Source organism: Suillus paluster, assembly GCF_016628075.1.
Source record: "Suillus paluster strain FC165 chromosome Unknown EDB91scaffold_135, whole genome shotgun sequence".
Classification (NCBI taxonomy): domain Eukaryota; kingdom Fungi; phylum Basidiomycota; class Agaricomycetes; order Boletales; family Suillaceae; genus Suillus; species Suillus paluster.
In genome coordinates this window covers 42,915-66,337 of record NW_024537695.1, presented here as the reverse complement: position 1 = coordinate 66,337, position 23,423 = coordinate 42,915, and the positions used below count along the sequence as shown (strand labels likewise).

The window sequence follows — 23,423 nt, the reverse complement described above, 5'->3', positions numbered from 1 at the left end:
ACAATAAGAGGTAGCACTTCACTTTTTTCTGTTCATATCATACCCACAATACCTCTATGTACCCCTTATTCATATCCTTGTATATTTGTGTCTCAAAATGGCCCCAGAGTGGATGAAACTTTGTGATATATGTGGGCAAGAAATCTGACCACACAGCTGGAGCACTCACTGAAAGGCCTGTGAGAGAAACCTAGAAAAAAACTTCGAGACAAAGCTATTGCAAGTGCCATTTGAGCGAAGGGTATGTTGACTTGCATAGAGCTGAATTACTTGCAATAATATCTGCAGCAGGGGCTAATTCTGAATCAGCACTTTGACATGCAACATCTCAGACTGTCCATGCAGCAGGTTCATTGAGGCAGCACCAGCCTGAGCATGAACCATCATCTCGTGAATGGAGCATGCATGACAATGTATTTATTGGTATGTGACAACATCTCATAGTGCTACCTGTCTTGCTACTAATAATGCTGATATGTCATCGGCTTACAGATCCCTCGCACCCAGAACCCAAACCCTCAGTAGACGAAGATCATATGTTTGTGGAGGATGACATCAAGGTCGAACATCACCCAAACAGTGGCATCAAGACCAAGGTTTATGCATTTGAGGAGTTCCAGTGTCGTCCAGTGGTAGCAACTTCTGATCCCCCGCCTAACAAGAAGCCATGGCTTCCATTCAAATCTCGACTAGAATTTGAAGTCACCCAGATAGCTCTCGAGGCTGCGCTGAACAATGAGCAAACCAATCGGCTCATCAAAATCTGCTGCCGGTGTACTTTTGGGAAAGACAAATTCACCTTCAAAAACCACAAGGACATTCACAAGAAATGGGATGCAGCATCTCAACATGTCACAGGGGTGGTTCAATTTCTTCTAATGGTGTCCACGTGTCTGACTTGTGTAGTTTAGTTCACGAAAGAAGTGATTTGATGACATATGAGGATAAATCATGGGATTTTGAAGTACATTATCAGGACCTTTGGGAGTGGGCTGCTGACCTTCTTCGAGACCCGCGTCTTTTCCTGCATATGACATTCAATGCACAGCGCCTATCAAAATTTGATGGCGAAAACTTTGTATGATTTATGGATGAGCCTTACACTGCAGAAGCCTTCTGGGACTTTCAAGTATGTATTTGAGTGGTTTTGACTATGTAATGTTTTCAAATGTCATGTTTACCAGTCGCAACTGCCTGAAGGTGCTAAGCCACTGACTTTCATACTGTATGCCGACAAGACCAAGTTGTCAAGTTCCAGTGCTGCAAAAGCCTATCCTGTCATTGCTCGGTTAGTGAACTTGCCTACAGACATATGCAATGGAGAGGGTATAGGTAGTGGTTATGTTGTTGGCTGGCTACCAATTGTATGCCAGGATCTTTGCCACTATAAGAATGTGCAATGTTGTACTGACATTAGCTTATTTGTTAATAGGTGAAGGAGGACAAAGAATTTGCAAAAAAGCCTGGTTGGGTTAATTTTAAAAATAAAGTTTGGCACGAGGCGTTTTCAAGAATCCTCTCATAATTAACGTCAAAATCAAAAATGGGACAATGGTTTGAATGCTTAGACCGTCTCTCGCACTGGTTCTTCCCATCAATTCTTATTTTGTCAGCTGATTACAAGGAACAGTAGGTATCGATAACTATAGCTATTTCTTTGTCACTGACAGACCATGGTTACTGAAAATTATAGATGTGTGATGTTGTTGATTTGAGGAGTACAAAGTCTGTGGCTATGCCCTATTTGCCTGGTCCCTCGAGACCCGCTCTTGGATGCATCAAAGAGATATCCTCTTTGAACAAGCAAAGGCTCACAGGCAATCGTCAACTTAGCATGAATGAAGCACACTTTGGAGGAGAGAGAGAAAGGAGTATGGACTTTGTGACATGGATGTGAGCATTTCTCAACCTTCCTGAATCTTCCTTTTGACTACATATATTGACAGAACTCACTGTGGCTAATACACCACACAGATGTTCACTGAGCACTGTCATATGATAAGCTTCATTTCCGTGATGGTGGCCTTTTTGATGACCATCTTTGGGTTGAGTTCCAGAAGTTCCTGAATGGCCTTGGGAGAGACACCGTTTCTCAGATTGACAAGAGGTTTGGAATTCATTCTTGCAACTTATTAAAGCTGACATGTCTTGCAGGTTTAAAGAATTTCCGCGCTGGCGTAATCAGAAGCACCCAAATCAGGTCATGGACATTGCATTTACCGACAGCTCCATACCTGAGAACATTTCAAAGGTTTGCGATCTTATGACTGTTCTGTTTGAATGGTGCTGATGACTAGCCAGATGATACCATATGCTGCGCATGATGTCATGACAGAGGAGGACTGTCCGCTTGGTTACCTGCTTCTTCAGTGCATATGTCTGTATATTGAAGTTGACATGTATGCATCGTTAGAAGTTCACACGTCAAATACAATTTGTGAAGGGAGAAATGTAGTTGAGGTACTCTCTGTGTTCTTAAAGGTATGTTTCTGGCATTCTGACATCACATATTATTGACATATATACAGCAATATATTGACAAAACAGTGGATATTGAGGATAAGGGTTGGAACTTCCCAAAACTCGATATGGATGTGCATCTGTTTGATGACATTGAAGCGAAAGGAGTCACATGGAACTACAACATGAAGCCAAATGAGAAGATGCATGGACCATTGAAGGATTCATATTTGCTGCAGACTAACTTCCAAAATGTTGCTGAGCAGGTCATGCTATTTTTTCATTGTACAATGTAACACTCTCTGAACTTGTATTTAATTACAGATTCTGCATGTAAATCACTGGCAACTGGTCACAGACGATATTCATTGTTGTCTTTCAGACTTTGATGAATATCATCGCTCACAAGCACAAAATCAATCCGCTGATGATGCACTTGACGCTGCAGACGACCTGATTCCACTGACAGGTGTTCTCCATGTGAAAGTTGGGTCGAAACAACCCCCACAGACTTTTGACTCGGTTGAGAATGTTTACTGTAGTGACAACACATTTTCAAACTTCCACACCAGACTCAATGACTTTTTGAACGACTTCTTACCTGCTTCCAATATACCTCTACCACAAGGGAAACAGATTCACCTCCGAGCAAGTGATGAGGTACAATTGTTTCGTTCAGCGCTGTTATTTGCTACACTGATTTATGGCAAAGATAACAGAATTTTGCTTTTTGAAAGTCAACTATGAATCAATGGTTGATTGGCGGCAGTACACTGATTATCTTCGCTGCAGTCCACAATTCTTCAGCACACCACATTTTGACTGTGTTTTCATTCAGATGACTCCAAAGAAAGTGATTTTTGGCCGCCTTCTCTTTGTGTTCAAGTGTACAGTTGGGAAACATACTTTTCCTCTTGCCTTGGTGCACCCATTTGACGCTCCTACTAGTGTACACCTTCGCAAGGATAAGAACTTCAATTTATTCAGAGTTTGAGCACACGCACGAGCACAGTCACAATTTTTCTCGGTCAGGTCAATAATATGTGGAGCACTTCTGGTTCCAGATGGACCATTTGACCATCTGGTGGTTGACACCATGGACACTGATATGTTTGTTTGTATGAGGGAGATGCACTTGGAGGCAGGGCATCTGGTGCATGCTTGATGGATTTTGATGATTGGAACAGCGAGGTGCAGCACCTTCACACCAATATCAGTATATTTTCATGTTCATTGACATGACCTCTGTAGGGATCTACCAATTGGTGCTACGAGGCTATGTGACTCCACCATGCTTCTCCATCTGTATTCTGCATCATTGCTTGGTGTTGGTTGTTCTCCTGACAAGCTCCACCAACATATACCTTGCCATCAAACAATTTGGCAATGTTCGCATTGGTCCTTGCCATCAAACAATTTGGTGATGTTCACGCTGATCCCCGCCATCAAACAATTTGGTGATGTTCATGCTGGTTCTCACCATCAAACAATTTGGCGAGATTCATGCTGATCCTCGCCATCAAACAATTTGGTGAGATTCATGCTGGTCCCTGCCATCAAACAATTCAGCAACGTTCACACTGGTCCTCACCATCAAACAATTCAGCCACATTCACGTTGGTCCTTGCCATCAAACAATTTGGTGACATTCACGTACTCTTATGTGACTCCACCGTGCTTCTCCACCCTCCAATGCTTCACTACCTCCAGTGCTTCTTCATCCAACTACACCCTTCAGCACTCCCCATCATGTGGTTGTGCTTTGGTGAACATTGATGTGTTAACAGCGGTCATGTAAGCAGGCCCACCTTAACTGCTTCATCTCAGTGCTTACAACTGCATTCTCATCCTCTAGCACTTCCCCATCAAATACAAAACACTCTGGGCACATGCAGTTGCCAATGATACCCTTTACATGTGAAGGTTTGCGCCCATACCTCTCTTTTTGGTCTAGCCGCTTACTACCAGCATACCTCATTACATGTATGTGATCACTCAAGTTTACCACAATGTAATATGACTGATGGTGTTTGTTATTAGGCGGCACTGGACTCTGTCATAAAAAGTCATGTAGGTGGCTAAATTCTCCTTGCACTCCCCTTCCTGAAACTTATGACAACCTGATGTAGGAAGCCAATTGCTACTGAGCTAGTATCCCCTATCTTTCCAATCCTCTCCGACCCACTTTCCTGTGCTGCCGCTCCACATCGATGTCGGCCAACAATCGGCCCAGTCGGTCATGATCGATCCAAGTCAGACATCATCTGCACACACAATTGGTCACTGTCCATTGTCTCATGTTATTGGCCCGTCGTCTACTGGTACGTATATCTCTGACTTTGATCGCTTTCCATCCCCATTTGCATAATCAGACCACTTATCAGCCTTTTATCTCCCTACCTCACACCTTATTACATGGACACAGAGAAACAAGTATTTAGCGATCCATGGGGCATCTTAAGCGACCCGAAGTTTCCCTTCATCGCTTAGTCTCATTTACTACATATTCCACCCATGTTCTTAGTAGTTTCTCTAGCAAATTCTCACTTGGAATGATTTCTTGTGTGATTTCTCATTGAGTCGTCAGTCAACTCTCTTAAATGTTCGCTCATTGTACTACACATGCACCTCCTCTATTCCACTCATTTACCACTCAGGTCCACTCAGGGCCGCTCTCTCTTTGCTCAACTTCACTCGGCCGAGTTGGCATTGGCATACTGGGACGGTCCCGATGTTGCTTTGATCCCTGGACCTAGTGCATCAAAAGGAGAGCTTTTAGATGTAAGTGATGATCGAATTTGGCGTGCACTGAATGACAGTTATATTTTAGGCCCTCAAAGCACTGCAAATTGATGTTCAGAAGCTCCGTGAAGAAAATAGGGCTCTCAAGGAAGAGAACAAAGTTCTGCTTGCAGAGAAGCCCAAGCGCAAACGGAAGGCTAATGCAGCGCCTCCTGAAGAACTCATTGCCCATGAGACAGTGATTGTCATCAATGCTCGCAAGTATGGAATGATGATGGAGATGTTTCCTTCCAAAGACCTTCTCAATAAGCTTCTGCCTTCATCTCCAACTCCTTTTGACAGTGTAGATCGATACAAGACTGTGCTCACACAAGAATCAGCATTCTTGGATGAGCTGTACCATGGCTTTCCAGTGCAGGTGCACATAGTTATGGAGAGCTCTTATTTTGCTGAGCTGGTGAGTAGTTTTCTTTGCTGGACTTATGTGCTTATTTATACTATGGTAGGTACTTAAAAGTATCATGGACACCCACTCAAGTGAGATCAAGAAGCTACAGAACGTTGCTGGCATGATCTTTGACCTTCCCTCAAAATATTTTACCGACATTAGTTATGATCGTGCTGGTGTCCCTGAAATCCAAGAGTTGCTTGGAGTCATGTCTGCAACCAACCTGACATATATGGCATTCCCACCAGTTCTTTTTCCCGACTTGATCAAAGACAAGTCTCTCAAGACTGTGTTCGGAAATTGGAAACTGTTAGTGCAGGTAAGACAGTTGTTCTCTTCTCATTCGCATGTCTCACAACACACTCAGATATTGAAAGCGGCATTGCATGGTGTTACATCACTTCACCAGGGTAGCAGTCATGGTGGTGACGCTCACACAAATTCGCAGAAGTGGGATATCTACCAAGTCATGCCAGGATTGATTGCATGGGCAGCCGTCATTGTACAACAGAGTTATCTTGTCCTTGCTGTTGGATTCTCTCACTGACATAATGACACAGACAATATTTTTCCTCTCACCTGACACTGAGTTTTCTGGTTCAGGTGTGGGGAAGAAATCCAACATCAACTACAAGGAGCTTTTCTGCAACTATAAGAGAGTTCTTGTCACAAAGTGGAAGAGTAAGCGCATCAAGGAGATCATGACTAAGATCAACAACTATGTTTTCAGCACCACCACACAAACTTCAACCATTAATGCTGATCATGAAGATCATACTGATGCTATCAATCAGGCCATGGTGGCACTTGATGTGGATAGTGACGACAAGTCAGTGGACACACCCACTCATGGCACACCCAATACAGTTGCAGCTGCAGAGCCTGCCTCCGTACCGCAGCTCATTGAGAGTATCTTGGGGATGTCTGCCCTTAGCAACATTGATGAGAGTGGAACTGATATTGGGCCAGACACAGAGATTGATCCTGTCATTCAGGAATTACAGGCTGTGGGAGGAGGTGAAGGCAGGGGAAGGGGAAGGGGAAGAAAGAAGAAGGCTGCTGCTGCATCTTCTGGAATCACAGCGACTCGTGCGACTCATTCTCACAAATAGTACTATTATATCAGTTTCATTTGAATTGTGTCTTGTAATTGTTCCATAGTTACTTTGATTACACCACACTTTTGGTATTACAAGTATTAGGACTCAATTGCTATTCATATACAACCAGGGTTTACCTATATACAAGGCCCTATGGTGTAGCAGAAACTATGCTCAAGGTAAGTACCAAATGTCGCTATAATAAGGAAATATTAACTTGGATAAGTCTTAGGCCTTGAGTTCGAACCTCGATAACAACAAAGTCTAAATGGTCGCAATAGGTCAGGTAACAAGGTAAGCTAGCTAAGATAAGATAATGGTACCCAAGGTAAGATAAGTTAATTGAAAGTTGACTCACCTCCTAACAAGATAACAGTAGAAATTGCAATATTCTATTTTTGTTACAATGCTTGCGGGCTATTTCAAGTCATTTTAAGCCATTTACATCAGCAACCCAAATGAGTGATCCCAAGTTGACTAAGGTCAGTTGCAATACATTGCAACCATTGTAACTGTTATTTACATAAGCATTTCAAGGACAACCTCTGTTAATACAAGTCATTTAAAGGTCCGCTCCCGCTTTAGATGTTGCAAGGCACTGCAAGGCCCTGAAATTCAAATCAGGAATTTGTGACATAGTCTCACTAATCTCCGCCTCTGTCTTCCAATAGTCCTTGTATTACTTTCTACATTGGACTTAGTCCCTCATAGCCTTACCTTTGTTGGAGTGTGTCAGATGTAGTCCCCCACAACTGTACCCCTGTTGGAGCATGTTGGAGTTGACCTTTGGCAAGCCCCTATCCATCCTCTGAAGTTAAGGGCACTGTACTTGCATAAGAAGTGCAGCACATAAGCTGAAGCTAAGCCCCTCTATAACCTCCTTCCTACCCATTAGGCACAGTTATGATAGGCACAATTGAGGATGTGATATTGGTGTCGGTAGTGCTAACAGTCCAGAAGGAAATGAGAGACTGTCTCATCAATATCTGGACAGTGGGGGTAGTGTGGGGATGGGTCTTTGTCAATGCAGTGCAGGTGCTGGCATAGGGGGATATGTTGAGAGCAAAGAGCCATATAGAGGCCAGTGAGATGCTTTGGGAAGTTGGCTGTGAGTTTACCAAAGGAACATTGGAGTAGCTTGAGATCGAGACAATTGATTCTGTTAAATCAAAGGGATTTCCAGCAAATTCTGCCCCATCTAGTGGGTGTTGCTTGAGAGTAAGCTGCTTTGAGATTGCCCCATCTCATTTATCACTTCAAGTCTATTCAAACCCTTGTCTTTGCAGCTATGAGTTTAAATCACAAGAAGTTCATCAACTTCACTGCTTATGCACAATGGCTATGCTAGGAAGAACCTCACTCCAATGCATTACCCAACATTTTAAAGGTCATCATTGTCTACATCGACCTCAAGCTGGTGGACCACCTGCCTGGTGAGCCATTTGTATTATTGTAACCCTCAGGACACTCATCATTATCTAGCTGTTTCTCAATAATTGTTGTCTAGTTCATTAGTTGGGTCCCCACATTTATACTGCACCCACATTTGCACTGGTACTTGCACTTGTGGCTGCACTTGCACTTGCAGCTGTATTTGCACCTACAGCAGGACCTGTACTGGTAGTTGTAATAAACCTTACTACTTGTAAATTTTGATACATATTTCACACAAGCAATTATAAACTGTCATATCATATTAGTATTAGAGATATCCATTATCACATGACAATTTCCCATATTAATATGTCTTTTATGTCTTACTCTGTACTGTAGTTAACTCCTATATGCACTTAACCTTGGGCTGTTGGTTTGCCTTTACATTCATTTTATGCGCTCAAATGCCTCCTTAATGCTATGTTTCATGTGCTCATGTGCCAGACCAAGCAGTAATAGCCAATTTCCTATATTGCCCCCCTCTCAATATTGCACCAGTAGATATGTCCAATTTAAATGCAGAGCAGAAGGGATGGTATGGGCATGTTCATTAGTGGCGATGTTGGTGCATATCCTATTCATTATGGTATACTACACTCTGATGATGTAATTGCAGGCACTGGAGAAACTTACCTTATGCAGTTTATCATTGACAGCCTTCACCTCAAGTACAATAGTTCCAACACTGTAAGTATCATGTCTAACACTAGTGTTTTGGCGTTGAAGATTGGCAGTAAGTCCTTTTGCTACCACCCTGAAAATTCTCATAATACATCAGGGTAAACTTAAGTCTGTCAAAGACATGGTCAAGAAGATAGAGTGCAGAGACATCATTAAGGGGAGGTGGCTGTTAATCAAGGCATTTGTTATAGATGAACGTATGCCCTCCTCTTCTTCACTCATTTAGATTCTCAATCATAAATTAGTTCCCATGATTCCAGCAGAATACATCAACATGTTAGATGTATTAGCACATAAACTTAAAGCTAATGACATACCATTTAGAGGCATGCAGGTTGGTCTTTCTTATGCACTATGATTTACCCTAATGTCATATTAGATCATTAGGGTTAGAGATTTTCTGCAGCTCCCTCCAGTACTATACCCCAGGCTCAAATTAATGTTTCAAGCCAACTGCTAGAACACAATATTTCCTGCTGTGGTTCATCTAGCTACTGTGCAACATTAGTTCAATTATGGTGAGGACCTTCACTACTCTCATATCCATTTCTAATGTCTTTCATAGACTTTGTGAACACCTTGAACAAGTGCTGAACTGGCCAACTGGATGACCAAAGTGTTGCCTTTTTTAGATCCCTGCAAAGACCAATACATTCAATCTTCCTGCCTCACATTGAGCTAATCTACCTATTTCCTACATGCAAGGAAGTCTTCTAGCTGAACACTCATTGCCTCCATGAACTCAGGGGTGCCTCATGGATATTCTCTGCCCTTGACAACTTCCTGAGGGGGATGAATAAGTGAATCTTCAATGACTTTCCTGTTGAAGTGAAGATCCATTTGAAAATGGGAGCACAAGTGATGCTACTATAAAATGTTGGTGATGGTCTGGCCAATGGTTCTACCAGTCATGTGGTTGGGTTCTTTAAACCTGGACAAGCTGACTACCACCATGCTGGTCACAGAATGGGATTTCTCAGAAATATTAGGGTCAATGCCAATGATTACCCTGATGACTGCAACATTGTGTCTCCAGCTGAACTTGCAGACATCAAGAATTTATACCCCTTAGTCAAGTTCTCCACTATGTATGGCCCAGAGTGGGTGCTCATGTTGTCTAGTGAGTTTAGTTTCAAGATCAAGGACAAGACAGTGGCCAGGTGCTTCCAGGTATATGTGGTTTAACTTGTCAGAATTATTGCTAAGATCAACCTAGATACCTTTGTGCCTGGCCTGGGCTCTTACTGTACACAAGAGTCAAAGTCAGAGTCTCAATAAAGTCATCATGGATCTGGACAAAGCTTTCATGAATGGCATGTACAGTCATGTCATCTAACACAAATATTAGTTTTTTTAACTAGGGTAAGTATATGTAACATTGTCTTGGACTAAGTCCAAAGAAGGCCTTGAAATCAGGCACTTCAAGGAAGCTAGAGGAAGTGTAATAGGTCATTGAATCTCATTTTATTCACTATTGGACAGGTCAAAACCAACAAAGAGGTGGCTGATTGGTATTTGACCACCCTATGGGTCCTTTGATTAAGTTCATTCTTTATTATTTTAGTAGCTTTCATGATTTGCCATACACACTAATACCACATTTCCAATAAGGGGTTCATACTACCAAATTATGAATATGCCCCCTATATTGGGTAAGATATAACTCACTTTTGATTAAGGTATGTTCAGTGGTTGTAACTTTGAAGCCCAACTTAAACTGTCATGCCAACATCAACTATGTATGACTTGCACTCCATTGCCACTGAATTTCTGTGTCCCCTGCACAAGACCTTGCCCAACAGCATGTTATCATGCACCCTTAACAGTCCCATCATCCTCAAACTTATTAATGACCCTCTCATCATTCCTAGGTCCTTGTAAACCACAGGTAACTTCAATAAGTGTAAGCATACCCAAGAATCTGATTACTGACTTGCAGCCAGCCCCTGGTACACTTACATTCCAGTTAATGATTCTTTCCCCCAAAATGATGTCAAGTCATGGGTGTTCCAAGGTTCAATCCCCCCTTTGGAGTTGTTGGCTCCCACCTTCAGACCTGGTGGTCACATTATGTCAAGCTTTTTATAGAAAGTGGAAAATGTTATAGGGGACATCATCCACTGGTTACCCATGGTGTACACCATCTGCAGTCCTTCCTGTCCTATCCTGACCCTTCAACCATCTGATGTGGAACCACTCAAGTCTTTTTGCAGCTCCTACAATAATCCATCTATGGTACAATGGACAGTCCACCATTCTATGTTGATTGCTTGGGGGTACATAATCTACAATCTCAGCATCATGTAGGATTGGCAGAAAAATAGCATCCTCAATAAAGATTTCATACCAGAGATCATATTGTCTGAGCTGTTGTATCTACCTCACCAAGGGCTCATCATCAATGCCTAGGATCTGCTGCCTTTTTCAGATGTCCTTCCATATCTCTGGCATAAAGTCCCTATCTTCTATTATTGGAAACCTGGCTGCATATGCTAGCTGAACCCTACAGTCATGCACTCTGTGGGACTCTTTCCAGAGTCCACCAGCAGTGTTCTTGTATATGATGGTGGGGTAGATGAACAGGAAGTCATCCAAGAAGATCATCTACTGTCAAATCATAAGTTTGTTTAGTACATTTCATAAATCTCCCAGCTTACCATATTGACTGCAGCTCTAGAGTCTGCCTCCCCTCATTCTCCTGCCCCAAGCTATCCCTCTTCCCCCATCTCATCATTTCCCTTCAAATTTGTTCCTAGCGTTCATGTCATAGATCATTTCAAAACTATGGTTGCCATTGATGATGACAAGACACAATGGATCCTACAGGCCTTCAACATGCTGCACACATCATTTAATGCAAGCTTTCACACTTCCAGAGTTCCCCTCCCTGACCACCTCACCTTCATCATGAGTGGAAAGCTAGCAGTTTCTAAAAGAACTGAGGTCAGACACCATTTATGATGAACCTAGTATCCTACCATAACAAAGGGTACCTGTTACAGTTCTTCTTTCCCCTATCTTGTTTGCTTACTAAACCTTCCATGACATTCTATATCATTCTATCATACGATTCCTTCATCTCTTTTCTCATTTGCAGTCGTATTATTGTATGACTTTCTTTTCTTTTATCTTATTTGAAGCTCCGCTTCAATACCTCTATTTAAACCATCATCTCTTACCTTGTATACTTAACTTGACCTACGCAGACCAGGGCCTGCAATCTACTGCTTAACTCGCACGACTAGACACTAGGGTGTCTCTAGAACTTTCAACTACTTTTGTTTACTAAAAGACGTCTGACAACGTTGAGCATAACAAAAGGTCAAGTTATCTTTCAGAACCACTGCTCCTAGAGTAGGCGACCCATCAGATCACCACGGATCCCAACAGAAACTTTCCAGGCTTTACCTGGAACGAAGAACGACAAACATTTGTCAAAGCCGCCTCTAATGGTAACGTCTATACCATCCACGAGTGGACAGACTCCTACAGAGCTAACCCTGAACCAGACCATCACTCAGACTTTACCATCAACAGCTGGGTACATAACAACATCCCCAAATCATCCCTAAACACCCCTGTCGTTCCAACCCCACCACTTCCCCCAGTAGAACCAGTTAACCAAGAAGTTGATATCAACTCAGACTCAGACCCAGACTCAGACGACAAAGACAACATGCCTAAAGTCATCGGAAACACCCCCTCCCCTTTCTCTGGCGATACTCGCACTGTACAAGGATGGCTCCTCCAAGTCGAAGCCTACTTGGATATTAACGATGGAGTATACGTCATGAACAAACAGAAGATCGTATTCATACTTTCTTTGATGACGAAGGGCGAGGCTGCCAAATAGGCAGAAGGTGTCTTTAAGAAGGCAGTGGCCAAAGAACCTAACAATTACGGACTGTGCAGCACCTTCTTCCCCAATAATGTTAACAAATCTGCCCTCCGTCGACTCTCCACCCTTAAGCAGACAGGCAGCATTGCTGCTTACACTTCCATCTTCCACACCATCATCGCCGACACAGACGTAGACCAAGAATCAATCAAGATTATGTTCTTCAAGAACGGTCTCAAGAGAGAAATCATCAACACCATCATGGCTTTCCAGACTCTCCCAGATATGTTAGAAAGCTGGCTAACGAACGCCCTTGAAGTAGAATCATGCCGCTTCATCACGAACCCCTCCTCCAACCATCGCTTGCGTGACTCTAACATGATGGATATCGACCGTATTGAGATAGAAGAAGGAGTAGACGAAGAAAGGCAGGTGAAGAAGACTTACCTATCTCCCCAAGAACGGGAATGCAGGCACAAGAACGGCCTCTGCTTCAAATGCGGCAAGAAGGGTCTTATCAAAGACTGCCTGAACCATCCTGCCTTTATGCCAAGGCCGCCACAGACTGCCGCCAAGAAGACAAGCAAAGACGATGAAGACGACTACAAGGAGTTCTTGGAGTGGAAGGCGTTTAAAGCGCGCCAGGCTAAGAAAAGCAAGGATAAGGATTTTGCGTAGAGGAGACTGAACTGGCATCAGCATCTCCTAGAATCGGACTAGTAGTACAATCAATTGGTGACTCAAATTCTATGCGTTTGCCATTAACTTTTGACTCTAGCCCCAATATCGCCAAAGCCGCAGCTCTAATAGACTGTGGAGCAGAGGGGGAATTTATTGACTGGATGTTCATCTGTCGAAATTCCATCCCTACCAAACAACTCCCAAGAAAAATCAAAGTCTGAAATGTAGATGGAATACTTAATAAGCAAGGTCAGATCACACATGCTTGCACTTTATCCTTTTATATCAAAGGAATTCCCATGAAAACACACTTCCTTATCACCTCTCTAGGAGGCGAGGACGTAATTCTGGGAATATCCTGGCTAAAGAAAGAAAACCCTCAGATTAATTGGACGAAAGAAGAAGTAACCCTTAGAGAATGAAGCACCTATATCGAAGACATCAAAGAAGAAGACTCCTTCTTCGATGCACAGGAATCCCTCGAAGACGAATGGGATCCCACTGCAGAAAGTATTCCATATTCCTCCGACATCCCTAAACTCCTTGACCCTGAACCCACTGACGAAACAGAAGAAGAATTAGACCCTGATGAATTTCTGATCACATACTGCAAAGGCGATCACATCATAGGGACTTATGAAACTTTCAAATCCCCTCTTACTAACGAACATATCCCCACTGACCACAGATACTTCTCGATTCATGGAACCTTAGTCAGGAAAACAGACAACATCTCCCAAACCTTAGCCCAAGATGCCACCAAACCGAAGAAAACCTTCAAAGAACTCGTACCTGAGATCTTCCGGAAGTATAAGGACGTATTCGGAGAAGTAGCTAACAGAACTCTCCCACCAGAATGCAAGTTTGATCATAAGATCAATCTCAAAGACACCTTCGAACCATGTAAATGTAAAATTTACCTGCTTAACCCCGCGGAAGAGAAGGCCATGAACGATTTCATTGACGAAAACCTTGCTAAAGGCACCATTATCCCCTCCAAATCACCGCAATCATCCCCATTCTTCTTCGTCGGTAAGAAAGACGGCTCCCTTAGACCCTGCCAAGACTATTGCTATCTGAACGAACACACGGTTAAGAATAACTACCCACTTCTGCTAATCTCAGACCTTATAGATAAGCTAAAGAACGCGAAGATCTTTACCAAAATGGACATCCGATGGGGATACAACAACGTCTGACTCAAGAAAACTGATCAGTGGAAAGCCGCTTTTGTGACAGCTAGAGGACTCTTCGAACCCATGGTAATGTTCTTCGGCATGTGTAATTCACCCGCCACCTTCCAATTTATGATGAACAATATGTTCGGATATATGATCCAAGAAGGGTGGCTTATCATTTATATGGACGATATACTGATCTTCTCAGACAATTACGATACCCACCAGAAGCGTACTCACTGCGTTCTAGAACAACTCCACAAACACCACCTATACCTCAAACCGGAGAAATGCACCTTCAATGTCGAAGAAATCGAATATCTCGGTATGATTATTAAACCAGGATTGGTAGCTATGGACCCAGCTAAACTAAAGGGAATCTCCAAATGGGAAACCCCAAAGAAAGTCAAAGAAATCTGCTCTTTCCTCGGATTTGCTAATTTCTATCACTGTTTTATTGCTGACTATTCCACGATTGCCCGCCCCTTGATAGATCTCACGAAGAAAGATATGCCGTTCGAATGGAACGAAGAACGCGACTCCGCATTTCGGAGATTGAAATCAATCTTTACTTCAGCCCCCATCCTTCAGATTCCTGACTGCCTTTCCCCCTTCACCATAGCCACAGACGCCTCCTTATATGCCACCGGTGCAGTATTCCTCCAAAAATATCCTAATGGTGAATGGCTTCCCTGCTCATATCTTTCCCAATCCTTCACCCCCACCGAATGCAACTACCAGATCTATGACCGAGAACTCCTCGCCGTCATCCGCGCACTCAAAGCATGGCGCCACTATCTTCTCGGCTCCCCCTTCCCGGTCGAAGTTCAAACTGACCATAAGAACCTCACCTACTTCCATGACGTACAAGATCTCAATAGACGCCAAGCACGCTGGCAAACTTTCCTCTCTCAGTTTGATATTCATTTTAAATTTGTACCAGGCAAAGACTTAACTATCCCGGATGCCCTTTCCCGTAGATTGGATCACCTTCCGGACGATAGTGTCAAAAAGGACAACTCTAGTATTCAACTTCTCCCAGATTATATGTTCATCAACTCTGTTTCTCTCTCTGAACAATTATGTATCTCTTCCTCCATTGACCCAGTAGTACAAATAGCACTCAACATGCTCCAGAATCCCTCTATTCCCCCTCCTCTTCATTCTGCTTTATCTGACTGGAAACTCACTGACGGTATTCTTACCTACAAAGGACTTACTTATGTACCCCCAGGTGACCTTTGTCGCAGCATCACCTCCCTTCATCATGACTCACCCACCACCGGCCATCCGGGACACTATAAAACCCAGGAACTTCTCTCACGAGACTACTGGTGGTCGGGCCTTTCTATGTTCATCAAGAACTTTGTTGATGGCTGTAGCATCTGCCAACAGAACAAAGTCAACACGCACCCATCAACCCCTCCTCTCTGCCCTATCCCCACCCCCATCTCTAACCGCCCCTTTGCTCACTGTTCCACTGATCTCATATGTGACCTACCACCATCTAACGGCTATGATAGCATCATGGTTGTGGTAGACCATGGCCTTTTGAAGGGGATAATTCTCACTCCATGTAACAAAACGATAGACGCTGAAGGCATAGCAAACGTTTTCTTTTCCAAAGTATTCTCTAGATACGGACTTTATAATAAGATTATCTCTGACTGTGGACCCCAATTTGCCTCTAGATTCCAGATCAAACTCAGAAAACTCCTCGGATACAAGAACTACCTTTCCACTGTGTTCCATCCCCAGAGTGATGGAGAGACCGAACGAGTTAACCAAGAACTTGAAGTCTACCTCCAGATCTTCTGCGCTAACGACACGACCAGCTGGGCATCCATGCTCCCTCTCGCTGAGTTTGTCTATAACTCACGTCATCATTCTGCTTGTGGCACATTGCCGTTCTACCTCATGATGGGATACCATCCCAAACACCTCCCTGATCTCCATCCAAAGAGCGATATTCCCAACGTCAAACAACAACTCATTATCCTGAACAAGGCACATGATGAAGCCTTAGCCGCTCATGAACTAGTGCGCAATACCATGAGACAACACATCACATCCAAATTTATCCCATTCTCTAAAGGCGATAAGGTTTGGCTCAAATCTAAAAACCTTCATCTTGGATACCCTAATTGTAAACTCGCACCCAAATGAGAAGGACCATTTGTCATCTCTGAGGTCTTATCCCCAGTCACCTATTGCCTTTCCCTACCCGCGCAATGGTGCATTCATCCTGTATTCCACACCGCCCTCCTATCCCCTTTCAAAGAAAACAATACTCATGGTCCTAACTTCGTCGCACCACCACCTGACCTTATTAATGGTGAAGAAGAATAAGAGATAGAGGCCATTGTCAGTCATCGAGGCTCAGCCTCATGCAGATCTTACAACATTAAGTGGAAGGGATTCCCAAGTTCCAAGAACGAGTGGATGACCAAGAAACAAATGGATAACGCTTCTGACATTCTTCTTTCTCACAAACGCACACATCATCTTTAATTTCCCTTTTCTTTTGTAGTATTCGTGGTCTACTACCCTTACAACAGGGGTAATGTTATGGTTCTTCTTTCCCCTATCTTGTTTGCTTACTAAACCTTCCATGACATTCTATATCATTCTATCATATGATTCCTTCATCTCTTTTCTCATTTGCAGTCGTATTATTGTATGACTTTCTTTTCTTTTATCTTATTTGAAGCTCCGCTTCAATACCTCTATTTAAACCATCATCTCTTACCTTGTATACTTAACTTGACCTACGCAGACCAGGGCCTGCAATCTACTGCTTAACTCACACAACTAGACACTAGGGTGTCTCTAGAACTTTTGACTACTTTTGTTTACTAAGAGATGTCTGACAATGCTGAGCGTAACAGTACCTCGCTTCTTGTTGATTATGTCTGTCATGTTCAAACCCTCCTGCAGCAGCCCCACACATGTCACTTCCTCACTATAGGTAGCATTGTCTGGTGCATTACATTATGGACCAGTGGGCTTCTTCACAATGGCAATCTCTGGGTCATCCATCAATACAGTACTGCACCTACATTTTGATGAAGGAGGCAATCACACAATTGTCAATGACTGCATCAGTGAAGGCAAAATCTCCCTCTTACTAGGCATGACTGAGAATAGTAGCATCTGGCCTACCCTTGATGTTTGGGAGAGGAATGAGTACTGGTCTGGGGAATGGAATACAAAAGCTGAGAGATAGTTTCCCTTCTTACGAGGAAGCAATGGAAAGCTATAATTTGACATCACACAGCGGCTATGTTCAGTAACTTCAGAACTGTTGGCACTGAGGCTCATGCACTGTAGGTGTGCCTCAAATTAGATGAGTTATTCCCTCTGCCAGAGCCCATGATATACATTTAACTACCTGTTTGTATATTTGGTGTCTTTTTGAGGCAGGTAGGTGCTGTTGCCCTTGGTACATTGATCACCATATGGCTTGAGAACTTCTTGAATTCGTGTTTAGAACATCATCCCAGAGCAGCACATTTGTTCATTTTTGAAGCTGTAGTCTAACTATTGTTAAGTTTCTTTACTTCACTTAAATGTGTTACATACATATAAACTACTTGAAGTTCATTATCAATCAAAGTTTAGCGTATTTAAGATTATTGAAGTAGAAAGAGGACCTGCAAATGCAAAGGTTAGCATTTTATAGGGATGACCAATTTGGGAAGCTTAGCAAATACCAGTTTTCACAGTGGCTGTTGCTAGTGAATCCTAGTGGGGCTTTAATGGTATTGGTCATCCCTATATTAGCATAATCTGCACACTTCATTACATTTACACACTGTAGTCTTTGCTTTACAGTTTGCACATTATTACTTTTATTGTTATATGTATTGTTACTTACAAAATCTTAGAAAAGATGTTCATTATGCTCTTGACCCATGTCTCAGTCTAAGATCAGCCATTGTGTGTATTCCTTGTAAGTATTTACAGTATTTTTGCTTACCAACTGTGCACCAGGTTCCAAGTGCATGTCTTGTCAGTTACCCCTAGTGTACACTTAGTGTTATATATTCTCATTAGCATACATACATACATTGTTACAGCTGCCTTTGATCTATGCTTACTCATTAGTACCCAACAATTGATACTTAGCACTTCATGGATGTAGGTGTGTTGCAAGTTGAATGCTTGAAACAAATATGCTCCCCAAGGGCAAGTGCTGTGGATGATCTACTTCCAGGCAAGTATATTTTGATAGTGCTTCAAAGCAGATATCAACTAAAGTGTATTACTAGGAACCTCTCCCAGACCTCATAAGGAACAAACCAAGGCCAATGAGGTGTGTTTTCAGTCTGTCATCTCCATACCCACCAACTAACACATATTCTATCATACCACCAGCACTTGTCAGTAGCAACCAACAACCGTCTAAGAAGGGCTATCTTATGACCTGTTTAGGCAGTGTGAGCCCATGGGCGCAAATACATTGTTAGGTTTCATTTGCCTCTATCGGGATATGATCTGTAATTGAGTGTCCAACAAGTCTTCCAAGGAGGTGATCATAGATCTATCTATTGGCCCAAGCTCAAACACTCAGGACAACTATTTTCTCTGTCAATGAGTGCCAACACCTGGGCCACTCTTCATCTCTTGTCAATAAGCATCAATGCTTGTTCATTTGCATTCAATAAGACTGTGCTCAGGGGTAAGGCGGGGTCTGAGGAGCTTGGCTTCAGCTCATGCGTTGTGCCCCTAATGTCGGATGTAGTCTGACAAGATATCTATGAGTTCCAACAGGACATTGGAGTGGAGGCTCTCTGAAGAAGGGCCAATGGACTACTAGATGAGTGTGGTGTGAGAAAGGAATCCTAAGTAGGTACTAGTGAGCTGGTAAGATATTTCTTTGAGAGTGGGTATTGCTAGTCATCCCAAGGGGGTTGCTACTGAGAGGTAATCTTCTGTATATTTGTGCGAAGGGGAATATGAGTGAATGGACTTGTGAATGATGTGGACACTTGCAGCGGAGTTGTGGGTGAGACACAGAATGAGGATGGGTTGCAGGTGAAGATGTGGACACACAGTGCAGTGTAGGCAGCCAATCGCTACTGAGCTAGTATCCCCTATCTTTCTGATCCTCTCTGACCCACTTTCCTGCACTGCTGCTCCACATTGACATCGGCTAATGATCGGCCAAGTCAGTCACAATCAATCCAAGTCAGACATTGTCCACACACACAATCAGCCACCGTCCATTGTCTCATGTCATTGGCCCATCGTCTACTGGTATGTATATCTCTTACTTTGATCGCTTTCCATCCCCATTCACATAATCAGACTGCTTATTGGCCTTTTATTGCCCCATCTCACACCTTATTACATGGACACAGACAAATGAGTATTTAGCAATTCATGAGGCATCTTAAGCGACCTGAATTTTGCCTTCATCGCTTAGTCTCATTTACTATATATTCTGCCCATGTTCTTAGTAGTTTCTCTAGCAAATTCTCACTTGGAACGATTTCTTGTGTGATTTCTCATTGAGTCATTGGCCGACTCTCTTAATGCTTGCTCATTGTACTATGCATGCTCCTCCTCTATCCCGTTCATTCATCTCTCAGGACTGCTCAGGACTGCTCCACTTCGCTTAGTTTCACTCTCCCTTTGCTCCACTTCAATCGGCCAAGTTAGCATCAGCATTGGCATTGACTATTAGGTTGGATAATATGACTTGTTACTAGTGGTTTGCATTGGTCTGCTTCCCCTTAAGGGTCGGACGCACTTGTCTCAAGCATAGCAGCTGGGCATAGCAAGACCCAACATATAGTATTGTTCAGGAGCGGCCGCTCGAGCTGATTCTGCTTAGTGCATTGTTGTACCCACAGCAGTGTGGTAAGACAGGGGAATGGTGTGGATCCGATGTGGGGTGTATATAGTGTGGTATGAGGTAAATGGGGGATGGGTATGACAAGGTAATGGGTTTCAATGAGGTATGCAGGACTATGCAAAGTTCGCTGGGATCTGTTTCAGAACTCACAACAATGTAAAAGCTATAGGAACTACCACGCACTAATCATGCTAAGGGATTCAAATCACTCACACAAGATAAGTGGAATGGGAATCAATTGCACAAAGATAAAGAACAATGTAACTAGTGATAGTGACTCCGGACACCGACTCAGACAGAAAGGATATAGAGAAGTAAGGAATAGTGAGTCTGTGGCAGGTTTATATCATAGTCCATAACATATTGGAACATCATAGGTAGTACCGTAATACAAAAGTGAGAGTGCTGCGGGATAGTATGTAACAAGCCTTTACCGGCCTTGTGTATGTGAATGCATATGTAAAGGACCTGCAGGTGGTCAAAGACAAATGAAACCAAGGTAATAATGCACTAATGGGGATAGATGGATGACAGATGGACATGATAGGATGAGCTGGGCGACCGCAACAGGATGCATACACATTGTGGACCAGAACCAAGTATGTGGAGTGCGCAGGTGCAAGTGAAACTGTCTACAAGGTAGCCAGAACACCTCGGAATGTGAGTAGAGCTTGTCGGACAAGTATGGGAAATAATGGGGATACAGGCCTACAGTGAGAACAATCCTCACAGCAGGAAAGTCAGGTGGGGATTAGACTGCCTGACAGGGAAGAAGCAGGGACTACTACAGTCAGAACCAACAGCAGAAGCAGAGCAGACAAGGCTACTTGGACAAAGTCCAAAGCAGAAAGGAAACAATAGGGACAGAATGACTAGAGCTCTAGGCTCAAGTCTGAAGGATGGGAAAGTTGGCCAACAGGTGGGAAGTCCAACAGGTGGAAAAGGTGGCCAAACTAGGGAGTCAATCCCCAGGCCAAAAAACAGGAGTTGATAAGGGCAAGCCTAAGTTCAAGAACAGAAGAGCAGGGCTTAGGCAAGGTAATATTCAGACTGAGCATCTACAGACAATGTACATATGTTTATATACTCTATGTAAATAGCATAGCATAGCATAGCAGAAGGCTATGTGCTGAGTGTACAGTATTACAAGAAGGATGACTGAGACATATGAGTTGGAGGCTCAGAGAACAATATGTATGTAACAGATCAATAATTGTTTGGGTATAGGAAATACTGGTAATCCGAAAGGAGAAACTATAATACCAAAAGGAGATAGGACCAGTTGAGTGGTTCCTTGTCTAGAAGTGGACCGGTCAGGCTGTCAGGCAGACTGATAGTTGGGTGGGTTAATATGAGGGGAACTAAAGGAACAGAAGGGGTCAGAAGAGCAGAAATGGTGGGGGAAATAGGAGTGGGGTTGGTCAGAGTGACAGAGCGGAGGAGCGGAGCTCTTGGTAGGGTCAAATGGTATGAACATAGAGTTGGATGGATAGGGGTAGAGTCGGAGGTAGGAGCAGAAATTGGGGTAGAGGTAGCAGGGCTAGTCCTGTTGAGATGCACTGCATGCATTGTCAGAGAAGAGGTATGGAGTGGACAGGGAAACAGGGGGTCAGACCAGCAGTGGTGATGTCTATAGATGGTATTGGAGGTGCTTTGATCTGGTATATGACAGTATGTCCATATTTCATTTTCACATCATATTACATTTTCGGTGATCTAACTCATCTACAGCAATCCCAACAATAATGTTGATGTCCTGGCTTTCATTATCAGGCCATCCAATCTGTGTTCACTCATTTCAGGTATGTATCTCATCTATACTTTCCTTTGGTTCAGCTTATACCCAAGTCAGTGTTCCTATACATCAAAAACAATGGGTTTGTACATGTTCTCATCGCCAGCTCTGTCAGTAAATACAGGTTGTTGATTTAACATTTAATTAGGACATATGGTCCATTAGACAATACATCAATGAGAAGGTAGGTAGACTGCCAGAGCTGATATTAGCTAGATGTCATGAATTATCATTGTCAGTATTTACCAGTGTCCTCAACACTAAATGAGAATCAATTAATTTGCATAGGTACAGGTATGCAAAAGTTCTCTCTATGCCTGCACAAATCAATTAATTTACCTAACCCTGGGTGTAGCTACTACTTCTTAAAGTTGTTGACCATTTAAGATAGCATCATGAAGTCCACCATTGTGATGGGTTGCTGTCTATCAATTTTACAAAAGCTGGAGCACACTGACATTGTAAGTTAGGGATTGGGTTAGTTATTAAATTTGTCCACTAAAATTGAGAATACATAGATTGAGAATCACATTGGCAGGGGGTCTGAAGAACAGATGACTGTTTCTGGCACAGGGTCCACAGTGTAAGTGTTCAACCGAAATTAATGAGGAAATGTTCTCTCATACTATGAAAGCCTCCCACTGCTGACACTAGAGCCTACTGCTGATCATACTGAAAATATGGGCCACAGAGATCTACAAAGACCTGTATCACAAACTAAGATTATGTTGCAGGCAGAAGTTTCCATATCATCAAGCAGCATGGGTTGTGATCTTATATGGTAAACATTTCTTATGCTTTTGTGTTCCAGGGTTTGTCAACAACAAAAATAGCAGTGCACCACAGAAAGCAACCTGCTGGAACTGTCATATACCAGATCCGAGCACCTCCAAACACATCCCTACTATTGGTCCAACCCCCTGTTTCCCCATCCGCTCCATCCTTCCTTCTCTGACAATGCACGAAGTGCATTTCAGCAGGACTAGCCCTGCTACTTCCACCCAACTCTGCTCCGCTCCTCCAACACTACCCCTATATCCTCCAACACTATATCCCTACCATCCGACCATACCTGGAGCTCCACTGCTCCACCCTATCAATCTGCCTGACCCTACTCCTACTCCCTCCACCATCTCCACTTTTCCGACACACTTGGTTCCTTCAGTTTCTCTTGTGTTGCTCCACCCGACTATTTGTCTGCCCGAC

General features: G+C 43.1%; 3 protein-coding genes across 3 annotated transcripts; all 3 read left to right on the top strand.

The window, feature by feature from the left end:
- Positions 1–401: 401 nt before the first annotated feature.
- EDB91DRAFT_1087536 (uncharacterized protein) lies at positions 402–3,454 on the top strand (the record flags this gene model as incomplete). Its single annotated transcript, XM_041316235.1, has 11 exons — positions 402–423; positions 493–881; positions 1,097–1,129; positions 1,185–1,364; positions 1,433–1,471; positions 1,694–1,893; positions 2,155–2,251; positions 2,302–2,481; positions 2,529–2,726; positions 2,785–3,120; positions 3,173–3,454. The coding sequence occupies 11 exons, from the start codon at positions 402–404 to the stop codon at positions 3,452–3,454; spliced, it is 1,956 nt and encodes a 651-aa protein (XP_041170395.1).
- A 2,428-nt stretch (positions 3,455–5,882) lies between these two features.
- EDB91DRAFT_1062927 (uncharacterized protein) lies at positions 5,883–6,762 on the top strand (the record flags this gene model as incomplete). Its single annotated transcript, XM_041314573.1, has 3 exons — positions 5,883–5,969; positions 6,018–6,152; positions 6,211–6,762. The coding sequence occupies 3 exons, from the start codon at positions 5,883–5,885 to the stop codon at positions 6,760–6,762; spliced, it is 774 nt and encodes a 257-aa protein (XP_041170394.1).
- A 3,319-nt stretch (positions 6,763–10,081) lies between these two features.
- Positions 10,082–10,321, top strand: EDB91DRAFT_1062930 (uncharacterized protein; the record flags this gene model as incomplete). Its single annotated transcript, XM_041314574.1, has 2 exons — positions 10,082–10,187; positions 10,233–10,321. Coding segments are annotated over 2 exons (195 nt in total), but the record flags the coding sequence as incomplete, so codon positions are not given.
- Between the last annotated feature and the right edge of the window lie 13,102 nt (positions 10,322–23,423).